We start from the raw sequence: 20,253 nt of genomic DNA, 5'->3' as shown, positions 1-20,253 counted from the left end.
CCCTCCAACTAGGTCTCGACAAAGATACACTGCTGCGGAGCAGCATGCTTCTCCCTCAGGGTCTTTGGCTAATGTAAGAATTTTCCTAAGATTTCTGCTACCTATACACGCAAACACACACACAGACATCAGCTCATCCACTCAACTACTAATGCTTAAGCCCAGTTCCTGTAGAGTCCATTCTGACCCCATGTGTTGCAGAGTAAAACTGCACTCCATAAGGTTTTCGTGGTCTTTCTTCTAAGGCACCTCAGGGTAGGTTAGAACCGCCAACCTTTCAGTGAGTAGCTGAGTGCCTAACTATTTGCAACACTGAAGAATTCCCAATTTTTAAGCACCAACAATGAAATATAGGAGCCCTGGTGGTACAGTGGTTAAAGTGCTCTGCTGCTAACTGAAAGGTTGGTGGTCTGAACCCACTAGGTGCTCCAAGGGAGAAAAATCTGGCAGTCTGCTTCTGTAAAGATTACAGCCTTGGAAAGCCTGTGGAGCAGTTCTACTCTGCCCCATAGGGTCGCTATGAGTTGGAATCGACTCAATGGCAATATAGCGCCAGATCAAGGAGGGTAAAATCATTTCCCATTTCCTTCTGAACTTTAGTGCTTGGGCAACAACTATGTATCCCTATCAGTAACATGGCTTGGAGATTTCTAAACATGAGCAGAGAACACAGGTGCACACTCTTCATCCAGCTGGATTTGTTTTCAAGCACAATTTATCTGGTTGCTTCTGCCAGCTAAAGTGTGTTTCTGCAGAGATATGTAAGCAATTCAAGGCTCTTCCCTGTGTTCTGGTCTCTTCATCCTGTAAGGACTACCTGAGAAGGCTCCACGGGCGTCGGATAGATGGCGCTGCATGGTCTCTCTCTTGGTGACAAGCAAGAGTTTTCTCTGGAATGTTTGTGTTTGTCAGACAACAAAGGAGAAGCTGGAAAGAAAAGGAAAGAAAAAAGCATCAGTGTGGTGGTGGCACGGGACCTCTTTGAAAGGGAGAACCAGAGTGTTGCGGCAGTAGGGTGTAGTTTGAGACACTGAAGCCACAGTTCCCTGTGTCTGGAAGATTCTCTGGGCACCATTAGTGTGCCCTGCACCCTGGCACTGACCTCTGGCACTTGATGGAGCAGAACTTGTCACATTAGGCGAAGCGGAGTGAGTAGAGCTCAAGCTGGAGGTAGATGGACTTGGCTGGAAATACATGGGGAACTGTTACCGTACGTGGTTTAGAGACTTCAGGCAACACTGACATTTGAAACAAAATAAGCAACTTTTTTTTTTAAGCATAAAAGGCCCTTTAAAAGTATAAAAAATCTTGCTGACTCAGACTGATAAGGTGGCCTGTCTGAATTAATCAAGAATTTGAGGTTTTGACTACTGCCAAAGGAATGCATACCCAGTAGTTTCAGCTACATTCTGTAACTCATTAGCAGTTAGCAAAGCACTTCCTGACTGAAATGTACGCAGAATGACCCCCAGCATAGGGCACATAAACAAGCGAGTGTTTCTAAAAGGTACAAAGTCAGCCTTTTCATTATTTCCCAACATATGTTTCTAATATTAATTTGGCAATATTACTATGCCCCTTTCCCCAAAATAGTTATAAGTGCAGCTTAGTCTTTCTGAATTATCATAAATGCTATATTAGCAGTGTCTCAATAAAAAATTTTTGTTATAAGAGTCACACTGGCTCTAAAATCCTCAAAAACCCTACTTTTTTTTTAACAGAAACTTTCCAATATATACTTCAGTAGAGAGAATTTTTTTTTATAGTAAACTCTCAAGCCATGTCTTCTTAAAGAAAAAAAGCCACATAGAAATGCTAAGAGGTAGCTGGTGTGTGGCAACACGTCCCCAATAGGCCTGGACTGAAGAACCAAGTCAGAGATAGGTCCCAAGGCCAAGCCCTGCATGGCTTGCCCAGGCTTTTCCAGTGCTTGGATAGCTCTTCTCAGAGTGGACTGGGAAGCTTTGAGATAAACATTTTTGTAGACCCCAGAGACCAATAAAGCAATACAAGCACTTAAATGTTTGTCCTTAAGTTCTTGCTCTCAGGCCTGCTCATTAGCATAGCAGAATGAACGGGAACTCTCATGATTGAGACAAAAAAGGAATAAACACGACTAGACAAAAAGCTAATAAAGTACCTGCATGTTAAAGACTTCATCAGAGCTTTCTGATTGCCCTGTAATATTGCTTACTTCAGCAGAAGCTTGTGAGGACAGTGAGGAGGAGGAATATCGGTTGACAGCTGGGTAACTTAAAGGGCTGTTTTGGGGGAAAAAAAAATAGTCGTTAACTCAGTCTCTGAATTGCACTTTTTCATATACTGGCATGGTGTAAAACTTAAGGAAAAAAAAAATGTACATCCCACTTGGTTGCCTGTTTGCTTCAATATAGTCAAACGTTTGAATTTATTCATTTCTCATGCTGCTGCTGTTTTACCCATGGCAGATGTCTGCAGCTGCCTTGCAGGTTAGTTATTTCATTAAGAAATAGCGTATTTGAAAAATTGTGCCATAAAGAATGAGAGATCATTTTGTGGAGATGCCAAATTATAAAATAATTCAGCATATGACTTACCTGCGCCTAGGAATTACCCTGGTACCATCTGGGCTCATAGAAGCAGGTGCTGAGTTTCTGCACACCCGAGGGCTCCCGTTAGGAAAATGGACTGGGCTGGCTTGTATACAAGCAGAGAACTCCTAAAGACATGGCGAAGAAAATAGTTTAGAATAGTAATCATTCGGGCAGAAAAAAACTGGTGAGATATTTTAGTATGCTAGATACACACCCTAATTGTCAGAAAATCTTTATATAGGAATCTCTTTTAAGTTCCAGTATTATTAAGCATTTACGTTTTTGTTTTCATAAAAGGGGAGCAGGGCATATAGAAGACAATAAAAAAAATGCTCCCTGGTAAAATGGTGCAGTTCGGTAGAAAAACCAAAAGATGTCACTATTGGACACCTCATCGTCTCTCTAACCCCAAAACAAATTGGCAGCAGTCCGACCGCCCCACAGCGGCCACTTTGTGTAACGTACCTGTATCCCTAAGCTTGACTTCATCACAAAGAACTGATCAACCAGCTTTTTGTGAAGGGGTCTCATATCTTGAGGCACAAACTTCTCATGCACAGCCAAACCAAATTCCAGAATTTGTGCCTTGAAGACAAGATAAGGGATGGGGGGAAACAAACCACATCAGTGGCTACCACTCTCTAAGTGTCTGTTAGGTGCCATGCATTGATTGGACTACACATTTTACAGGCATTACTGCTCATCCTCTCAGTTCTACAACACGGAAACCCTGGGCAAGGAAACAGGGGCTCAGAATTCTATAACACGAGAGCTTTGCAGGCAGGTAAACTGAAGCTCAGAAAAGTCCTACATGTAGTAAAAGGCAAATGGGGATTTGAACTTAGGACTGATTTTCCTACCATGCAGTGCCTCCTTCCTATTTTAGATCTGTTCTTAAGAGTCATGCATCCTTTGGCCCCTTCCTGCCTTTCCCAGGAGGTGGAAGGGAACGAGGGCAGGAGTGGCTGCCATGACATGGACCTCTTCTCTGGATGGCACTCTCTCCCTCATTACCCTTCTCTACTCCAGCAGGACCTTCTGTGTTTTTCCCATCCCTCCCACTAATTTTCAAAATCTGTCAGAAAGGAAGTTAACAAATGCACAGGAATCCTAAAACAGTTGCTATTCTTCTTGTTCACTTATTATAGTGCAAAAAGGGAGCAGCTTCTACTTAAAAGAAAAAGTTTTCCTGCTGTGAGGACCCAAAAAGAGCTGAACATAAACATTCAAGTTTCCTTTGTTCCACAAGCCACAGTGCTGAACGCCTCTCATTTGAATACCAGCTGTCTTTTACATTTAAAAAAAATGCCCCCATGCTAAAGTGATCAAAAGAACAAATTCCATAGGCTGGGAGGAAAGCAAAGCGCACATCACCACAAGGTCTTTCATTACAGCTTGTGAAGACTAGAGGCTGAAAGCTCAGGCCAAATAGGACAGTCAGTGAGTTGGAGAGCCCAGCACCTTCCCTAAGGGGCAGGACCATAACTCAGGTTCTGGATAACCCCCACTGCAAGCACATTTACATAAAGATGACAATACCCTGAAATAAACAAGAAGGGCACCTTTGAAGGAATTGTTTTGAGTGGAGTGTGTGTCTACGGCATAAAGGGGGAGGCAGATCTCTGTGATGAGGGGGTGAAAGGGAGCTACGAGTTGAGCCTAAGTGTAGGAGCCTCCAGCTGTTTCCACTTTCAGCACTAGTTGTTTGGTACCCTCCCTTTTGCCCAGAACATGTTGCAGGCTGGTTCTCCAGGAAGCCGACTCTCACATGGAGATTAGGATGTTTACCAGGGAATGCCCTTGGAACTGGAGTTCCTGGGTGGTGCAAACAGTTAGTGCGGTTGACTGCTAATTGAAACGTTGGCGGATTGAGGCTACCCAGAGGTGCCTTAGAAGAAAGGCCTGGCATCTACTTCTGAAAAACCAGCCACTGAAAGCTCTAGGGAGCGCGGTTCTACTTTGACACACTTTTTTTTTTTTTTTTTTTCCGCCCTTGAGATCCCTGCCTGTAAGAGGGAGAGGAAGCAGGGCAGTCCTGTCGGTGTCAGCAGGCCCCAGGGGAGCTACAGAGCTTTAATGGTTTGTCAGAGTTTTCCCATTGGGCTCCAAAGGCCAGGGTTTACATCCCCTCTCCTCAGTCTTTGGATGTGGATTTGTCCAGAAAGGTGGTAACCTTGGGAGAGGCTCTTTGCAGCTGAGGCGATCCCTGGAAGATCTGACAGATGGAGGTAGTTTGCCAATAGCAACAGTGAACAGCTGAGGCAGCAAGTCCTTCCTGGAAGGCGTGTATCTCCTGAACTGCTTCACACAGGTCCAGAGGAGGATAGTGCCTGCTCTATTCAATTCTACTTCTACTGTCCCACAAAAACGATGAGGTCACATAGCAGGCACAGCTTGTCCTATGATAGAGATCAAATGTTCTCTAGGCCATGGCTCTTTCACAAGGCATCAGGAACATAAACAGGTGGGATATATAGGAAATAAAGGCTCTCAATTCTATTTTTTTGAGAGGCTTCTTAGTCCTAAGCTACAATTTTAATTCTGGATAAAGAATTCAGTCAGGCTGAATACAGCAGAAAGACTCCTGGGTAAGGCAAGCCATTCACAAGAGACTGTGTTCAGGTAAAACACAGATTTTTAAAAATCAACAAAGGTTAAAGTCACTCCTAAGAATTAATGACCCAAATTGTTCACTTCTCACATCTACATCACCTCCAAGATCACACTGGGAACTTCGCTTATTGTCTATTTCCTTGCAGAACAATTCCAAGTAACTCCCCTCTTTTTTCTAGAAGCTGTATAAACAAGCCCACTCTGGCCAAGGCCTTTGCCCAGGGCCCCACCTACCTCACAAGTATCAGGTTTTCTGGATTAAGCCTACAGAGCATCTAATATGGACTAAAACCAGACAGAGCCTCATCAGTTTCTAATGCAAAAAGGCATGCTGTATGTGCTTATTAACTGGGTAAAGGTGCTTTTGTCACACTTCATCATACATATCCCAATTCTCATGGGATTAAATGTATCTATTTCCTATCTAATCCAGCCTTTCAACCATAACATCACCTACCTACCTCACAGGTGTTCGAACTGTTTTTAGTCTAAGAGCTACTCAGTAGGGACACAATAGGCAACAGATCACTCACGCCAGCTCTTTGTACTTGATGGTGCCAAATAAATAAACTATGCTTCTTTGGAGTTGAAAATGATGAGGTTATGTTTACTTTTGTTCATATCATGTAATTTGTAGGTTTAGTTTGCAAAACATGCTGTTGTTTTAAAGCAAAGTCTGTTGATTGCTCACTTCCTCATTCTGGCATTTAAGTAACAATCCTGTCCGTCCATCCTTCCATATGTCCGTCTGTCTGTGCATCCATCCATCCATTTAGAGTTGGCCTGAACTCATCTGAGCTCAAAGTTTTTAGTAAAAAGTTGATACCACACCTACAGCAAGTCTTTAGGGAGAGAACATTCAAAAGACCTAGCAGAATATATGAAGCATTTGTCATAAGGGGTGGCCATGGCCTACTCATTGTTAAATGTATTTTTGCATCAAAGTTGGGGGAAAAAGTAGAAATCAGCAAGTTAGGATCCATTACAGGTAAATCTGCAACTCTCCATTGCCAGCTTCAGTTAGACCACCCATGTAGCCAGGTCTCTGGCTAAGCAGGCACATATCCAGGCAGGACGGAGAAGGTGATTGGTTGGCTTCTGCCTCCCTTACCTGCTCCAGCATTAGCTCTCTTAACCGTGCAATTTTCTCTCCATCTTCAGGGTGACTTAAGATATATTCTTTGACAAAGAAAGCCTAGTAAGAGAAGGGACAGTCAGTCTACTTGGGAAAGTTACAAAGGAAGTAAAAGACCCGAATGTTGTTTTTACAGGAGATCCGGAATCTTCCGAAGAAATGAAACCATTACAAACCACATTTGGGGGTAGATGGAGTGATTCTTAGAGTGGGCGTTTGGTGAGAATGGGTTCATAAGACTGCTAAAGGGAGGTCCGAGGTTATATAATAAGTACTCTTCTTACAGCAAACAAACAGATCCAGCTCAACAAGCTATATGACATTAATCTTAAAATAACTGTCTTAACATTCAGTGTGACCACCATGGTGGCCTCATCTTCAAGGGTTTTTTGTTTAAAACTAAGAAGGCAGATGAAAAGTCCAATTAAGGTATCTTCTAACCAAGATCAGACTTCAATGACCATGAACCTCTTTGCTAAAGGATATGATTTTAGATAGACATTTACTAAACAATCCTGATCTCCTCACTGATTTTATACACGGAAAAAACACACACACAGTTTGATGCTCACAATATCACATGTTGGGAAGTAGAATAAGTAGACATCACAAACAACTGTATGTTTGCTCTACTTAACAAATGACTCCATTTGTGTTAACTGTAGCACTATGTATGCTGATGTGTGCACATATTTTGAAAAAAGATTTGTGAAACCCTAAAAAGTCACATCTGAAAACTTTCTCTTACACAAAACCTAATCCTTACCTCTTGGTACCTGGAAACTCCGCCATTCACTGCGGCATCTATCACTCCATTCAGGCACATGGTCAGGGGATTAATATTCTGCATCTGTCTTGTCTGGCACTGACTGATCAGTGTCTTCAGCTGCTGATTCTTATTTTCCAACACTTCAGTTGCATTTTCTAGAGGACTCATTTCTACCTGAGAAGCAAATAAGCACACACATACATTGAGTTTTGTGACACTCGGGAAGGAAGACAAAGTAGATGATCCACACAATTATCTGTGCTCCCCCTTGGCTCCCATCAACAGCACCACCAGGAGCCGTCCAGTAGAACAGACAGGGATGTGGAGGTCTAATTAACTGCTCATTAGTACGGCAAGGAAAGGGCAGGTGATCATACTCATTGGTTGAAATATGGCTTGGATAATCAGCAAGTATCAACTATACATTAGCAAAGCGACAATTAATCTTTAAAAAAATCCCAGCATCTCATATCTTTTAAAATGGATTTTTCTTTCTTTTGAATGGTTAAATATTCAGGGGGCCCTGTATATTAGTATCACCTTCATCATCATGAATGCTTATTCAATGCAAAGCACCACAAAAGAGGCAAAAATGCATTTACAGATCCCCTGATGTCCAGGAGCTTTCAGGCCAGCTGGGAAGATGGGACATATGCTCATCTGGGCCCCATATGCATACATAACAGCACCATAAGGCGGCACAAGATGGTACACAGCTGGGAGCTATAGAAAACATCATGATCTTATATGCCGCAGGATCTATCTGTTGAAAGAGAGCCAAATAGAATCACAGTGACTTAAAAATTCTGGGTTGTTAAATAAAAAATACATATATATTTTTTTTACTTAAAAATTCTGGGTTGTTAAGGGGGACCTAATTGTGAAAATGATAAAAGTGCTCTTGAAATACATGGCATTATGACTGTTATTGTCATAGATACTCTCTTTGAAGAGAAGGTCTGCCAAGCTCCCAGCGGTAAAATAATCCAGGCTTACAATAAGTGCGTTTAAGTCCTGGTTCTTTCAGTTAAGGAAACAAACAGGAGTTTTAAAAAAGGTCAGTAAGATCATCTTTAACCAACACTGTAAACTGCTAGAACAATTCAGCTGGATCAAAATTAAGAATGTATGTTTATCAAAAGAGAGGGAAAGTTAAAAAGTAGGAAAAGATATTTACAGCATGTATAATAACCATCATAAGAGTCCAGGTCCAGAATGTACAAAGAACTCTTACAAATCAGTAAGAAAAAGGCAAAGAACCCAATTTAAAAAAAAGACTTGAACAGCCACTTTACAAAGAAATCCAAATGGCCACTAAACATATGAAAAGATGTCCAACCTCATTTGAGTTCAAAGAAATGAAAAATATTACCACAACAGATACTACTGCGCAGCCACCAGAATGGCAAAAATAAATATGATAATACGGAATGAGGGTGAGAATACGAAAAATAGGAATTCTCAATTACTGCTGTTAGAAGTTCAAATAACAGTGTTCAATCACTTTGGAGAACAATTTGGCTTTTTTTTTTTTTTTTTTTTACTAAAGTTGAGGATATACACATCTACCATCCAACAATTCTACTCATAGGACTGTATCCTAAGAAAAGCGGAGCAACAGATGAGTATGTATATGTGTCAGGAAATATGGACAAAAATGTTCAAAGCACAATTGTTCATAACAGTCCTAAACAATCCCTATGTCCACTGATACTAGAATGCATACACATTTGTGCTATGCTCATATTGTGGTATGCTCACACAGAAATAGTATACAGCAGTGAAAACAATACATTTCAGTCATATTCAATAACATAAATGAATGTTGCAAACATAATGCTGAGTGAAAAGAGCAAGTCATACAGTATGATACCATTTATATTAGGCTTCAAACCAGGCAAAACTAAATTGACTTTTTCAGAGAAGCATAAATAGTTGATAAACCAGGGAAGGAAAAGAATAACACAGAAGTCAGGATAGTGGTAACCTCTAGGGGAAAGGACCAAACCAAACGAAACCCACTGCCGTCAAGTTAATCCCGATTTATAGCCACCCTATAGGATAGAGTAGAACTGCCTTATAGGGTTTCCAAGGCTGTAAATCTTTACAAAAGCAGACTGCCACATCTTTCTCTCGAGGAGCAGCTGGTCAGTTCCATCCACTGACCTTTTGACTAGCAGCTGAGTGCCTAATCACTGTGTCACCAGGGCTCCTTCGGGGGAAAGGAACAGAGCTATAATTGGTCAGAGGTACCTCGGACACCTCTAGGGTGGTGCTAGCAATGTTCTGTTTCTTTATCTGTGTGGTGTTAAGTGGAGATGCACTTTTTCATTATTTGTGACATTAAACCTTTGTCTTATGTACATAAAAGCTAAACCATAAAGGAAAAGTCTAAGAGCTTTGATTAGCTATATGTTAAAAAGTAAACAAAATAATACAGACAACCTACAACCCAGGAAAATATTTCCAACATATATTCCAGACAAAGTATTCATATCTCTCAAATACTAAAGAAATGAAAACTAGACAAAGGATATGACCAGTATATTTGCAAAATAAGCAGAAGGAGTAAATAAATATATGAAAACATCTTCACTAGTGGTCAGTAAATGCCGGAAACAAAAACAAACCCCAGTGTGATTATTTTTGGTCTGTTAAGTAGAAAGCGGAGCCCTGGTGGTACAGTATTTAAGAGCTCAGCTGCTAACCAAAAGGTAAGCCATTTGAATCCACCTTGGAAACCCAAAGGGGCAGTTCTACTCCGTCCTGTTGGGTCGCTATGAGTTGGAATCAACTCAACAGCAAAAGGTTTCCATTTTTTGGTTTTATATGGAAAGATTAAAATAACCTGTAACACTCAGTGTAGGAGAGGATCCTGGGAGAATAGGTACTCCCCCACACCATTATCTCCTCCAGGTATGGCATACACGGATACATCTCATCACTGATACATGAACAAAAGTTGTGAACACACTTTGATAGATCAATTCACTTCTAGGGAAATTATCCTAAGACGACAGTCAAAGAAATGTGCAAAGATACATGTACAAAGAAAGTTCAAATAATTCAGTTCCCACAGCACCAAGATTGTGATCTCTAAATACTGTTACTACTTAAAAAGAATGAGGAGTCACTGGAGAAATGGTTGATTTCAGCATTGGGACAGGTGATGTACGAGGTAAACCCGGGACAACTTGCTGTACCCTAAAGCAAGAAGGTATCTCTATTAAAGCAGCTGGCCTGGATTCTTTACTGAGGGAATATCCTCCAAGGACAGAGAAGGAGGCAGGTGACCAGGTTTAATCTCCTTGTCAATTGAACCTCCAAATAAACAGACTAATTGCTAGAAGGAAGAGATGTTATCTGTGGAATGCCCTTGGCAGGAAGTCCTCAGCTAAAGGATTGCTTACAGTAAATAAATACAGAATTCATAAGGCAGGATTCCCTAGAGAATGTTCCTGAGAAGCTAGGCAACTCTCTGGAGTACAAAAAGGAAATGTTTCATAATTTAAATTACTTACTTTAAATTAATTAATTCACATAATTTAAATATGCCCCTGTATGAAGAATCTCACTTAGAGACTCCATCTATTATTTTGGGTTATTATTATTGATGTGGGAAAGAAGGACCTGGGGAACCACGTTGGATGTCTCAGATGTCTCTGCTCCACCTGAGCCTCTTGATTTCCTTGAAATTATTAGTAAAGCTCGATACTGAGCAAGATTGCAGATTGGTATGTCTGGTTTGAAAATTTGATCCTCTGTGTTAACTTAGTAACAGTAAGAGTACAGTTTAACAGTAGGGTTCAGGAGCCACTTTGAAGAGGCTCTCCATGGCCAAAGATGGAACAAACTGAATATTAATAAAGATAATAAAGGCAACAGTTTGAAAGAAAATATGCTTAAATCCATGAGTTATTAGTGATACTAAAACCAAAACCAACCAACTAAAAACCTCACTGGTCACCTTTGTAGACTGCAAAGGAACCAAATTATTTTAATAACTGATAAATGATGGGAAAGAATAGAGCATTATCCTTCTGATCCTAAACCTCTGGGCAATCAAACAGTTGATGAGGGGAAGTTTCTCTGCACAGAAGTATAGCAATGATTAAGTAACGAAGAAATGATAAAATGTCTCCATTCTGTAACCTTGGATGGTGAATTAATAGATCTGGTCAAAGATCACCAATGGCTACCAACATCACAAAGAAAGAGACAACCAGGAGCACAGAACACTGCCTATGAAGTAGCCTTGCAAAAACAAAAACAAAATGACATCTTATGAAGCCTCTAAATCTATCAATTTACAGGAAATATTAGGGACAGGAAAACATGTTAAATGACCCACTGGGAGGCAGTCTGCAAAATCCAGACTGAAGGACACACTTGAGGATAATCAATCTGGCTTCTTCAACAAAAAATTGCAAGAAAAAAAAAAGTGATGTAGATCACTGTAGATCAAAAGCGATTTGGAGACATTTCAACTAAGCGCAATATATGAACTTTATTTGAATCTGGATTCAAATAACATTTGAATACAACAAACAGCAAAATAAATAAAGGCTTTTGGTGAAATATGAATGAACACTGGGTATTTTATGAATAAGGTATTTTGATTTTTTCAGTCTTAATAATTTTTTTGTGTGGTGGTGATATTGAGGTTTTTTTTTTTTTTTTAAAGAAACAAGTAATTTGTAAAGACACTAAAATATTTATAGATGAAATGATGTCTGAGATTTACTTCAAAATAATCCAGTGTGGGAGGAAGTGGGTGAAAATGCAGATGAAACCAAAGTGGCCTCTTGGATAGCTGTCTGAAGTAAGATGATGGTTAAATCAGGTTCATTGTATATTTTCTCTACTTTCGTATGATGTAACTGAAGTGCACAGAAGTGTACTGTACAGAAGTGAGTGCAGTGGGGCAAGGGTAGGAGCAGGAGACCTCTGTGGAAACCACTGCAGTAATCTAGGCTGCAGATGGTGGTATCAGTGAAGGGGGTGAGAAGTGGCTGGATTCCGGCTATATGTTGAAAGAGGAGCCCTGTGATTTTCTAATGGATTTGATGAGAGATGTGATAATATTCTCATCATCTTTAGAGTTTTTAAAATTTCTACTTATATATTCTTTTTTTTTTTATTGTGGAGAACATACATGTAACAAAACATTCACTATTTCAACATTCTTCACATGTATAATTTGGTGGCATTAACTGTTTATTGTTTCGTTCAACCAGCACGATTATTCATTTATACCTTCTATTTTATAGTTATGACAGCACTGGGTGGGATCTTGCTTAAAATTTTTAAAATGAGCTTAATTCCTAATCAGAAAAAAAATTTAATCTTTTTTTAAAATTTGAAAACAATGAAACATATACAGAAGAAACAATAGTTCAAAGGCACTGTTATCTTAAGGAAAATTTAATATGCTACTCTGGGGCCCTGACTTAGAAATAAAGGACCACGATTTCATCTATAGTCTTTTGGTACCAGATATTTTGGAATTCAGAATTTTTCCAATTTTAGAAAGGCAATATGGGGCACATAGGGTATATTATGTAACCCCAGTTGGGTTTGGAGCAATCCCTTTAATCAATTACATTAATATTTCTGCAGTGAAATATATCAACCTTCACACTTAACAGGATAATGATTATAATTGTGTTACATCAGTTCAGGTTAGGTTTATTGCCAGGTGAGTTTTGGAGCCAAACTTATCTGGTTTTCAGAATCTTATAGATTTTGACATTGTTGATAAAGAATTTCAACTCAGTTTAATTTGGCCTATCTTTACTGAGTACCTACTCTGTGCCCCTCTTCTTGGGGACCTTATACATTAGGGGTTAAATCAGTAAACCAAATAACTTTAATGGAAGTGGAGAAATTCCAGACAGCAGAAAGAAGAGAAAGACGCAAAGGCTGCTAAGAGTGGGCTGTGTTCAGGGAACAAAATAGCCCAGTTTGGTGTGTTCTGTTTGACAAAACATAGACTGCATATTCTAATAAAGCAGGAAGCTGGTGTTTAAAGTTCGTGGTTAGTAACGCTCCTTTTATCACTATCAGCATGCTATTCTTTATTAGTGTTGTGTGTGTGTATGTGTCTGTGTCTGTGTAACATTTCAGGAGCTAGGACCATTGGTGAGACCTCAGAGGATTTAACACTCTGGGTAGTGAATGGTTGAAAAGGCTCTCTGAATCATTAATGCTGCATGGATGACTCAGAACACTTCTGTGGGCTGGGTCCCTGCCATTCAGCAGGCAGTGCAATAATGAGACTCTCAGCACTGTGTTTTGGGGAACCCTTGACTCAGGCCACAAAAATAGAACTGCATTGATACAATCTGCTGAAATTGAATTCGATTTGCTTAGGGAGCCGTATTAATTTTTTGGCATCGAACTGAACACAATATGCTGAGGGCAGTCTCAGCGATCAGAGAGATTTCAGGTAGGCCAAGTCGTTCTTGAGGACAATTCTGGCAGGGACTGCTCTTGTTTACTCATTAACACAGTGGGCTTATTTACTAAATAAGGAAAAGCTGAATTATACTTTCACGGCTGGTGTATTTTTTCTCAGAGGACTGTGGCAAATTGAAGAGCTGGCCTCAGCCACAAAAGATGTACCCAGGGAGGGAGAAGGGATGCTACAAGATTACAGGGCTACAAGATTACCCTAGGTGTGGATGCCCTTAGCCACTGCTTTCCTTGCTCCCCAAACTGGAGATTGGCACTGGGGCAGGTTTTACAACTAGGAAGGTTCTTGGGTTCTACGACTGCCAGGCTCTATAATGACACTCATTGATCTCCAGCTAGTACTCTATCCAGAACTGCTCATTCAGACTAATATACCACCATACCTCCTAGGCCTAACTGTAGTGACAATGACTATGCATCAGATACCGTACTGGAGCGTTACACTCATATTTTAATACTCCCAATGACTGTGTTGTTGCTGTGTGCCCTGAAGTCGATTCCAACCCACAATGACCCCACAAGGACAGAGTAAACTGTCTCGTAGGGTTTCCCAGGCTATAATCTTTATGGGAGTAGATTGCCATGTCTTTTCTCCTGGAGAGTGGCTGGTGGGTTTGAACCACAAACCTTTTTGTTAGCAGCCTAACACTTAATCATTGTGCCACCAGGACACCTTTCAAACCTACTTATTCCATTTTGCTTATGAAGAAATCAAGGCTTAACATACCGATGAGAAACAGTTTTTAATTCTCCTGGAATCCAGATTTCTGGGGTCCATGGTGTTGGGGTAACCCACTTAGGCCATTGCCCTGAAGGTGATCTTTTGAACCTTGAGCCCTGAGCAGACTGGTCTCCTAAAAGTCAAGTTTAGCCAAAGGATAGTCTTGCTAATTAGTAAACACCATTTTGCCTTGGGCATCGTGATCTTTTGAAGATTTCGGGAAACAGAAATTCCAGGGTTGGGCTAGAAGCTGTGTTTAGGGCAAACTGTTATTCTGTAAACATAGTTCTGGCCCCTTTCCATGGTGATGTCTGTAATATGGGGTATATGAGTTTCTGGAAGTACTTTCATCTCAGGAACACTTTGACTCTCTAGGCAGAAGAGTTGTCCAGTTTGCATATCATATATTAAATAAACTTCAACTTCTATTATTGGCTTAAGATGATTTTTGTTTTAACACCAATTTACATACTGACTTTGGAGTCAGAAAAATCTGGGTTGGAGTCACTCCTTCTTCAGGGTTTTACTATGTGACCCCTGGCAAAGACTTTTAACTTCTTGTTAAAAATTGCAAAAATATAGACAAGAATACATACCTCACAGTTTTGATATGATGATTAAATAAGATAATATAGGTAATATTCTTAGCACAGGACTGACACGTAGTAAGTGCTGAAGGTCACATAGCTATAGTAATTACGGTAGCTAGAATTCCTATACTAACTCAAGGGCCTGATTCTTTGCATTCTGTAGCAATAGCTGTTTTCAAGGAATTCCTCTGGCTGGATGGACCAGGACAGTATTACCAGTAATGATCACTTGGCTTGATACTAGTGGTCAGTATCATAAACACTCACTAGCTCACTGAGCACCTCCAGAGACTTCGAGTCAAAAGCAGAAGCAACTAGTATACAGCAGGACTCCAGGTGAGCAACTGTAAGGAGAAATGAAAATAAGCTCTGATCCTTACCACTTCACGCTTTTCCACTTCAAACCAGCGAGAAATTCCAGGTAAACTCTGCACCAGGTATAAGGACGTTCTCTCCACCCAGAGACTCTACAAAATACAGAACAAATTAAGTTCCCAAGTTTCCCTTCTTTCTACATACTGAGCTATGACTAATCTTGCCATTCAGTTTTATCAGGTTTTGCTCATTCTGCTCAACTTTTCATTAGTATTCATTCCAGCACTTCAGCAAGCGACTCTGCACTCGTGAAGCCGTCGCAGTAAGCTATTGCTCAAGATTGTGCTAATACCTCCATTGAAGAGCTCCTGTAACTTTTCTGTGCAGGATAAATGAACTCCTACTTCAGACAGCAAGCTCACAAATATAAAAATAGACTATCACGTTATTTTCTTCATTTCTCTAAAATTCTAAATTTTACTTTAAACTTGACTCCTCAAGGTCTAGGCATTTTTATCTGGAAAGGGTAATAGCAACAGCTGGTCAACATAAGATTTAAATAACAAGCTTTTAAAAGAGGAAAGCACTTCAGAAATCACGTAGCTTATTAACCTTTGTATTGACCAAGATAAAGACATAAAACACCAAAGAAGCAATGTGACCTGCTCAAAGTTACATTCTAATTACTAGCAAAGCCAGCACTAAAACCACCCACTAATACTTCTGACTTCTTCTCCACTGCTGTACCCGATCAATACACTGTTCCCTCTTGCCCATCCGAACTGCTGTAATCCAGGAGGATCTACGTTTTAGAGTTGGGCTCCTGCTGACTGACCCAGGCATCCTCAGCACCAGCACACTTGAAACCACGCTGCCTTTGGTAGGAGCTGCTGTCAACGATATGTTTCTCTTTTGTCAACCAGGTTTCTGTACCTATGACTCACTTTTTCTTACTTAAATAATGTGTATTACCAAGAGAATAACACTTTTCAAAATTCCTGAAATAGTGCCATTTATTCATCAACAACAAAAACTGGAAGGATTTCTGTGTGCTAGCCAAGATGAACCCAGATAAACAGGGCAGGGTCCCCATGAGAGGAGCTGCCGATGCTCAGATGGTGACAGAGGGAATCAGATAAAGAAGGGCAAAGGACTAAGAGAAAGGCATGATCAAGGTGCTATGGACAAACAAGAAGCAGGCATGCACACCATCCTGGTGGGAGGAGGACAGCACTTCTCCAAGGAGGTGACACGTGAGCTGAATTTTGAAGAGTATGTAGGAGTTTGCCAGGAGGAGAGAGCGGGGGAAGCGCTGCAGGCAGCAGGAAGCAGTGGGAACAGAGACTCTGAGAGGTTTGTGAAGGGGCATGGCAAGAGATGGAGAAAGGAGCTCGGTGTTGCTGCAGCTAACAGGCGGGGTAGGTGAGTGGGTTGTGGAGGAGATGAGGCTTCCGTTTGGAGCCAGATTCCAAGGGCTGGAAGCACAGGGACAAGGAGGCCGGATTTATTTTATCTTCTTTAGGGAGATAGCTGTACTATTGATAAACAAAGTGATGGCCACGAGGAAATGCAGTAGAAATGGCAATGGAGGATTCAAAAGATACGGGTTCTAGAGCTGGCTCTACGGGTAATTAGAATGGGAGTTTGGCCACATTAACTGCCTGACTCGAGTGAATCTTTGACTTATTACTCACTGGAAGCATTTGCAAAGAAAACAGTATCATGAACTTTACTAACTAGATCTTTAATTGGTTTTAGAGGGCAAAAAGAAAAATATAAGTCTCCAGAAAAGAACTAGAAAATGATCATGGATCTTTCCAATGGTCTCCTCGCCTTGATATTTAACACATCCAGCCTCCTTGCCCTAGAGACTGCTCTATACTCAGACCCATGGTAACTCTGAGAACAGTCACAATTTACCCTTTTCATTATTTTGCTCTGAATAACTCCTGGGAGCACTGGGAACTGACACTTGCGCAGAGCTGACAAGGTGAGGTAACATTATATAATCATTACTGATAGGGTTAGGAAAACATTTCCTGGTTTAAGTAGAGAATATCTGTGATAAAAGAAGCTAAGCCCATTAATCCCCAATAATAAGTTCTGCATGCTTTGTTTAGGGGGTAGATGTTTGCTAACTGGGGATCTATCTGGTCTCACTACGATACTATTGTAAAGGAAAGGGCAGATTATAATTTATCTGCTGTACAATGTTGCCCCTTTGCCCCCAGTAGGGCTGTGGGAAATCTTATCCCATCTGGCTGAGGGAACTCTAAATGAGCAGAAAAAAAAAACCCCAAACCCACTGCCATCAAGTCGATTCCAATTCATAGCAACCCTATAGGTAAACCCTTGTGGCATAGCTGGAAACCCTGGTGGCGTAGTGGTTAAGTGCTACGGCTGCTAACCAAAAGGTCGGCAGTTCGAATCCGCCAGGCTCTCCTTGGAAACTCTACGGGTAAGTTCTACTCTGTCCTATAGGGTCGCTATGAGTCTAAATGAGCAAAGCATACTATAACTACTGAGAACAGAGAACCCAACACGTGACAAAGAATCCAAGGTTTGCATTTACCCTGGGTCCTCTCAAAAGTCCTAATTATATACTGTTCTAACAAGAAAAAGCAGTAGAGGATAGAACAGAACTTTCCCACCATACCAGCAGTCCACCCCACTATTCTCTGTCTCAAGACTCCTCTTTCCCTGCTCATTAAGTATTCCTTACTTATTGCACTCATGATATCCACAGTTGGTTCAACATGAATGAATATGAGGATTGGGCTCAATCATGAGCTCTCAAAAGCTGGTCTGAGGACCACTGGCTTCAGAATTGTAAAAAAAAAAGCTGATTTCTGGGCCTCTGCCCAGACCCACCGAGTCAGAATTTCTGGGCTGGGGCCCTGAAATCCGCTTAATTAGAAAATACCCCACGTCACTCTGATACACCACAGAGTTTGAGAACCACTAGACTAAACGATTTATACAATCCTTTCTGGCTCCACCACTTTTTTTCATTCCAAGTAAATATTTACCGAAGGTCTTGCCCCCAGAGAATTCATAATCTATCTCAGGAGACAGTGTGTAATAAGAAGTTGATGGTACCTTGAATTCATTCTCCTTATCTTTGGTCCCTTTGTGAAATGGTCTGTCATAGCGGAATTTCCAGATATGATTCACTTTATAGAAACTTTTGATGTTGTCTGGAACACCCTCTCTCTGCAGGACCTCCTGGCTCTCTGGGATGGGAGTCACAGCATAGATCTGCAAATCTAGGATTAAAGAGTCAAGGAGGGAACCCGACTTGGAAAACTCCATGGAAGTTTGGTTCGAGATGAGCTCTGGCAGAGAGAACAGGATGAGTAACAAATCTGGTGTTTCTATTTGGGTCAAAGTCATTTTAAAAATTGCCAAGAAGTTGCAAAGAACTCAGTTCAAAGCAAATCATTTCTCAAACTACAGGTCTTGAACTATTTCTAGGCAGATGATTCTGACAAAGCATCAGGTTGAAATTTGCATAACCTATAAATTTACGTATCTTAGGTACTCAGAACTGGATTAATCATAACCCTTGATCATGAGATGTTAATGGCCCTCAAATTTACTTGTTTTTTTAAAAAATGCTGTTGTTAGGTGCTGCATAGTCAGTTCTGACTCATAGCAACCCTTATACACTAGAACAAAACACTGTCCAGTCCTACGCCATCCTCACAATCACTGCTATGTTTGAGCTTATTGTTGCAGTCACTGTGTCAATCTATCTTGTTGAGGGTCTTCCTCTTTTTCGATGACCTTCTACTCTACCATGATGTCCTTCTCCAGGGACTGGTCCCTCCTGATAAAAAAAATAAATAACATGTCTAAAATACGTGAGATGAATTCTTGCCATTCTCATTTCTAAGGAGCATTCTGGCTGTACTTCTTTCAAGACAGATTTGTTTGTTCTTCTCGCAACCCATGGTATATTCAATATTCTTCACCAACACCATAATTCAAAGGCATCAGTTCTCTGGTCTTCCTTATTTGTTGTCCAACTTTTGCACGTGATAGGAAGTGATCGAAAATTCCATGGCTTAGGCCAGGCATACCTTAGTCCTCAAAGTGACATCTTCCCTTTGTAACAGTCGAAAGAGGTCTTTTGCAGCAGAATTGCCCAATGCAATACGTCATTTGATTTCTCACTGCTGCTTCCATGGGCATTGATAATATATAAATATTCATGCAACCACCACCAAAGACAGGAATCAAAACACTGATAATTTTTCATTTACCTGCGTGATCCTCTATGTCCCTTGCCTGCATGTATTTGCAGCAACCACTATCTCAAATTTTGTATCAATAAGCGAAGTGTTTACTTCTAGTTGCTATTTCAAAAAATTATATTAAAGGGACATTATATTTAGTTGTATATTTACCTCCTTCTAAAAAAAAATTTTTTTTTTTTTTTAATCAAAGAAGGATAGCAAAATACTATTCCTTATGTAATTTCTTGCTTCTTTTGCATTCTGGTTTCTGCTTTGAAATGTTATCCATAAGTATTAGTAGAATTTCAGGCCTTCTTTAAGACCATCGTTTTCCAGGGAGAAGCAGAGGGATTTGGAAATGAGTGTTGGGATGATTTCCCTTTGTCCCCAACTTCTGTGTAATTTCAGTTGAGTTGTCCATTTTAGACAATGGGAATGTTCATTACATAGCCATTATTAAAGGCTCTCCAGGATGCTATGGCCAAGAGCCTCAAAAGATACTGGCAGACCTCTTCTCTTCTCTTCTGTATTTCAGAATAAAAATATCAGGGCGAGAAGAGTATGAATAATGTGCACCAGTAAAAACAATGTTATTATTTCCTTGAATTGAAGTAGTCTCCACAGGGTATGATGAAGAAAAATTATTCTAGAAGAAGTCACTAAAAGAGTTTTAAAAGTAGAGTTGAGATACAGAACGGTTTTAATTAAAAGGAAAAAAAAAATCCTTTAACAGAATATTTACGGGATTTCTTTTCAAGTGAGTGAAATCTTAATAAAAAACAGAATAATTAAATTCTGTTCAAAAGGAGCTAAACTAAAATTAAG

General features: G+C 40.4%; 1 protein-coding gene across 3 annotated transcripts in view; it reads right to left on the bottom strand.

Annotated features, from left to right (window-relative positions):
- Nucleotides 1-20,253, bottom strand: part of DOCK4 (dedicator of cytokinesis 4) — a 487,078-nt gene that overhangs the window by 12,232 nt on the left and 454,593 nt on the right. For all 3 annotated transcript variants that reach the window (XM_049893613.1, XM_049893614.1, XM_049893615.1), the window contains exons 40-48: nucleotides 18,290-18,456; nucleotides 15,256-15,342; nucleotides 7,088-7,264; nucleotides 6,298-6,381; nucleotides 3,039-3,158; nucleotides 2,577-2,698; nucleotides 2,141-2,261; nucleotides 1,103-1,184; nucleotides 818-927 (exon numbers count right to left, since the gene is read on the bottom strand). In XM_049893613.1, coding sequence (XP_049749570.1) covers nucleotides 818-927; nucleotides 1,103-1,184; nucleotides 2,141-2,261; nucleotides 2,577-2,698; nucleotides 3,039-3,158; nucleotides 6,298-6,381; nucleotides 7,088-7,264; nucleotides 15,256-15,342; nucleotides 18,290-18,456 — 1,070 coding nt within the window. The remainder of the gene's footprint in view (nucleotides 1-817; nucleotides 928-1,102; nucleotides 1,185-2,140; nucleotides 2,262-2,576; nucleotides 2,699-3,038; nucleotides 3,159-6,297; nucleotides 6,382-7,087; nucleotides 7,265-15,255; nucleotides 15,343-18,289; nucleotides 18,457-20,253) is intronic.

Source organism: Elephas maximus, chromosome 8, assembly GCF_024166365.1.
Source record: "Elephas maximus indicus isolate mEleMax1 chromosome 8, mEleMax1 primary haplotype, whole genome shotgun sequence".
In the NCBI taxonomy this organism is placed as follows: Eukaryota; Metazoa; Chordata; class Mammalia; order Proboscidea; family Elephantidae; genus Elephas; species Elephas maximus.
Note: the sequence above shows the minus strand (reverse complement) of the source record. Positions and strands in the feature narration are given on the sequence as shown.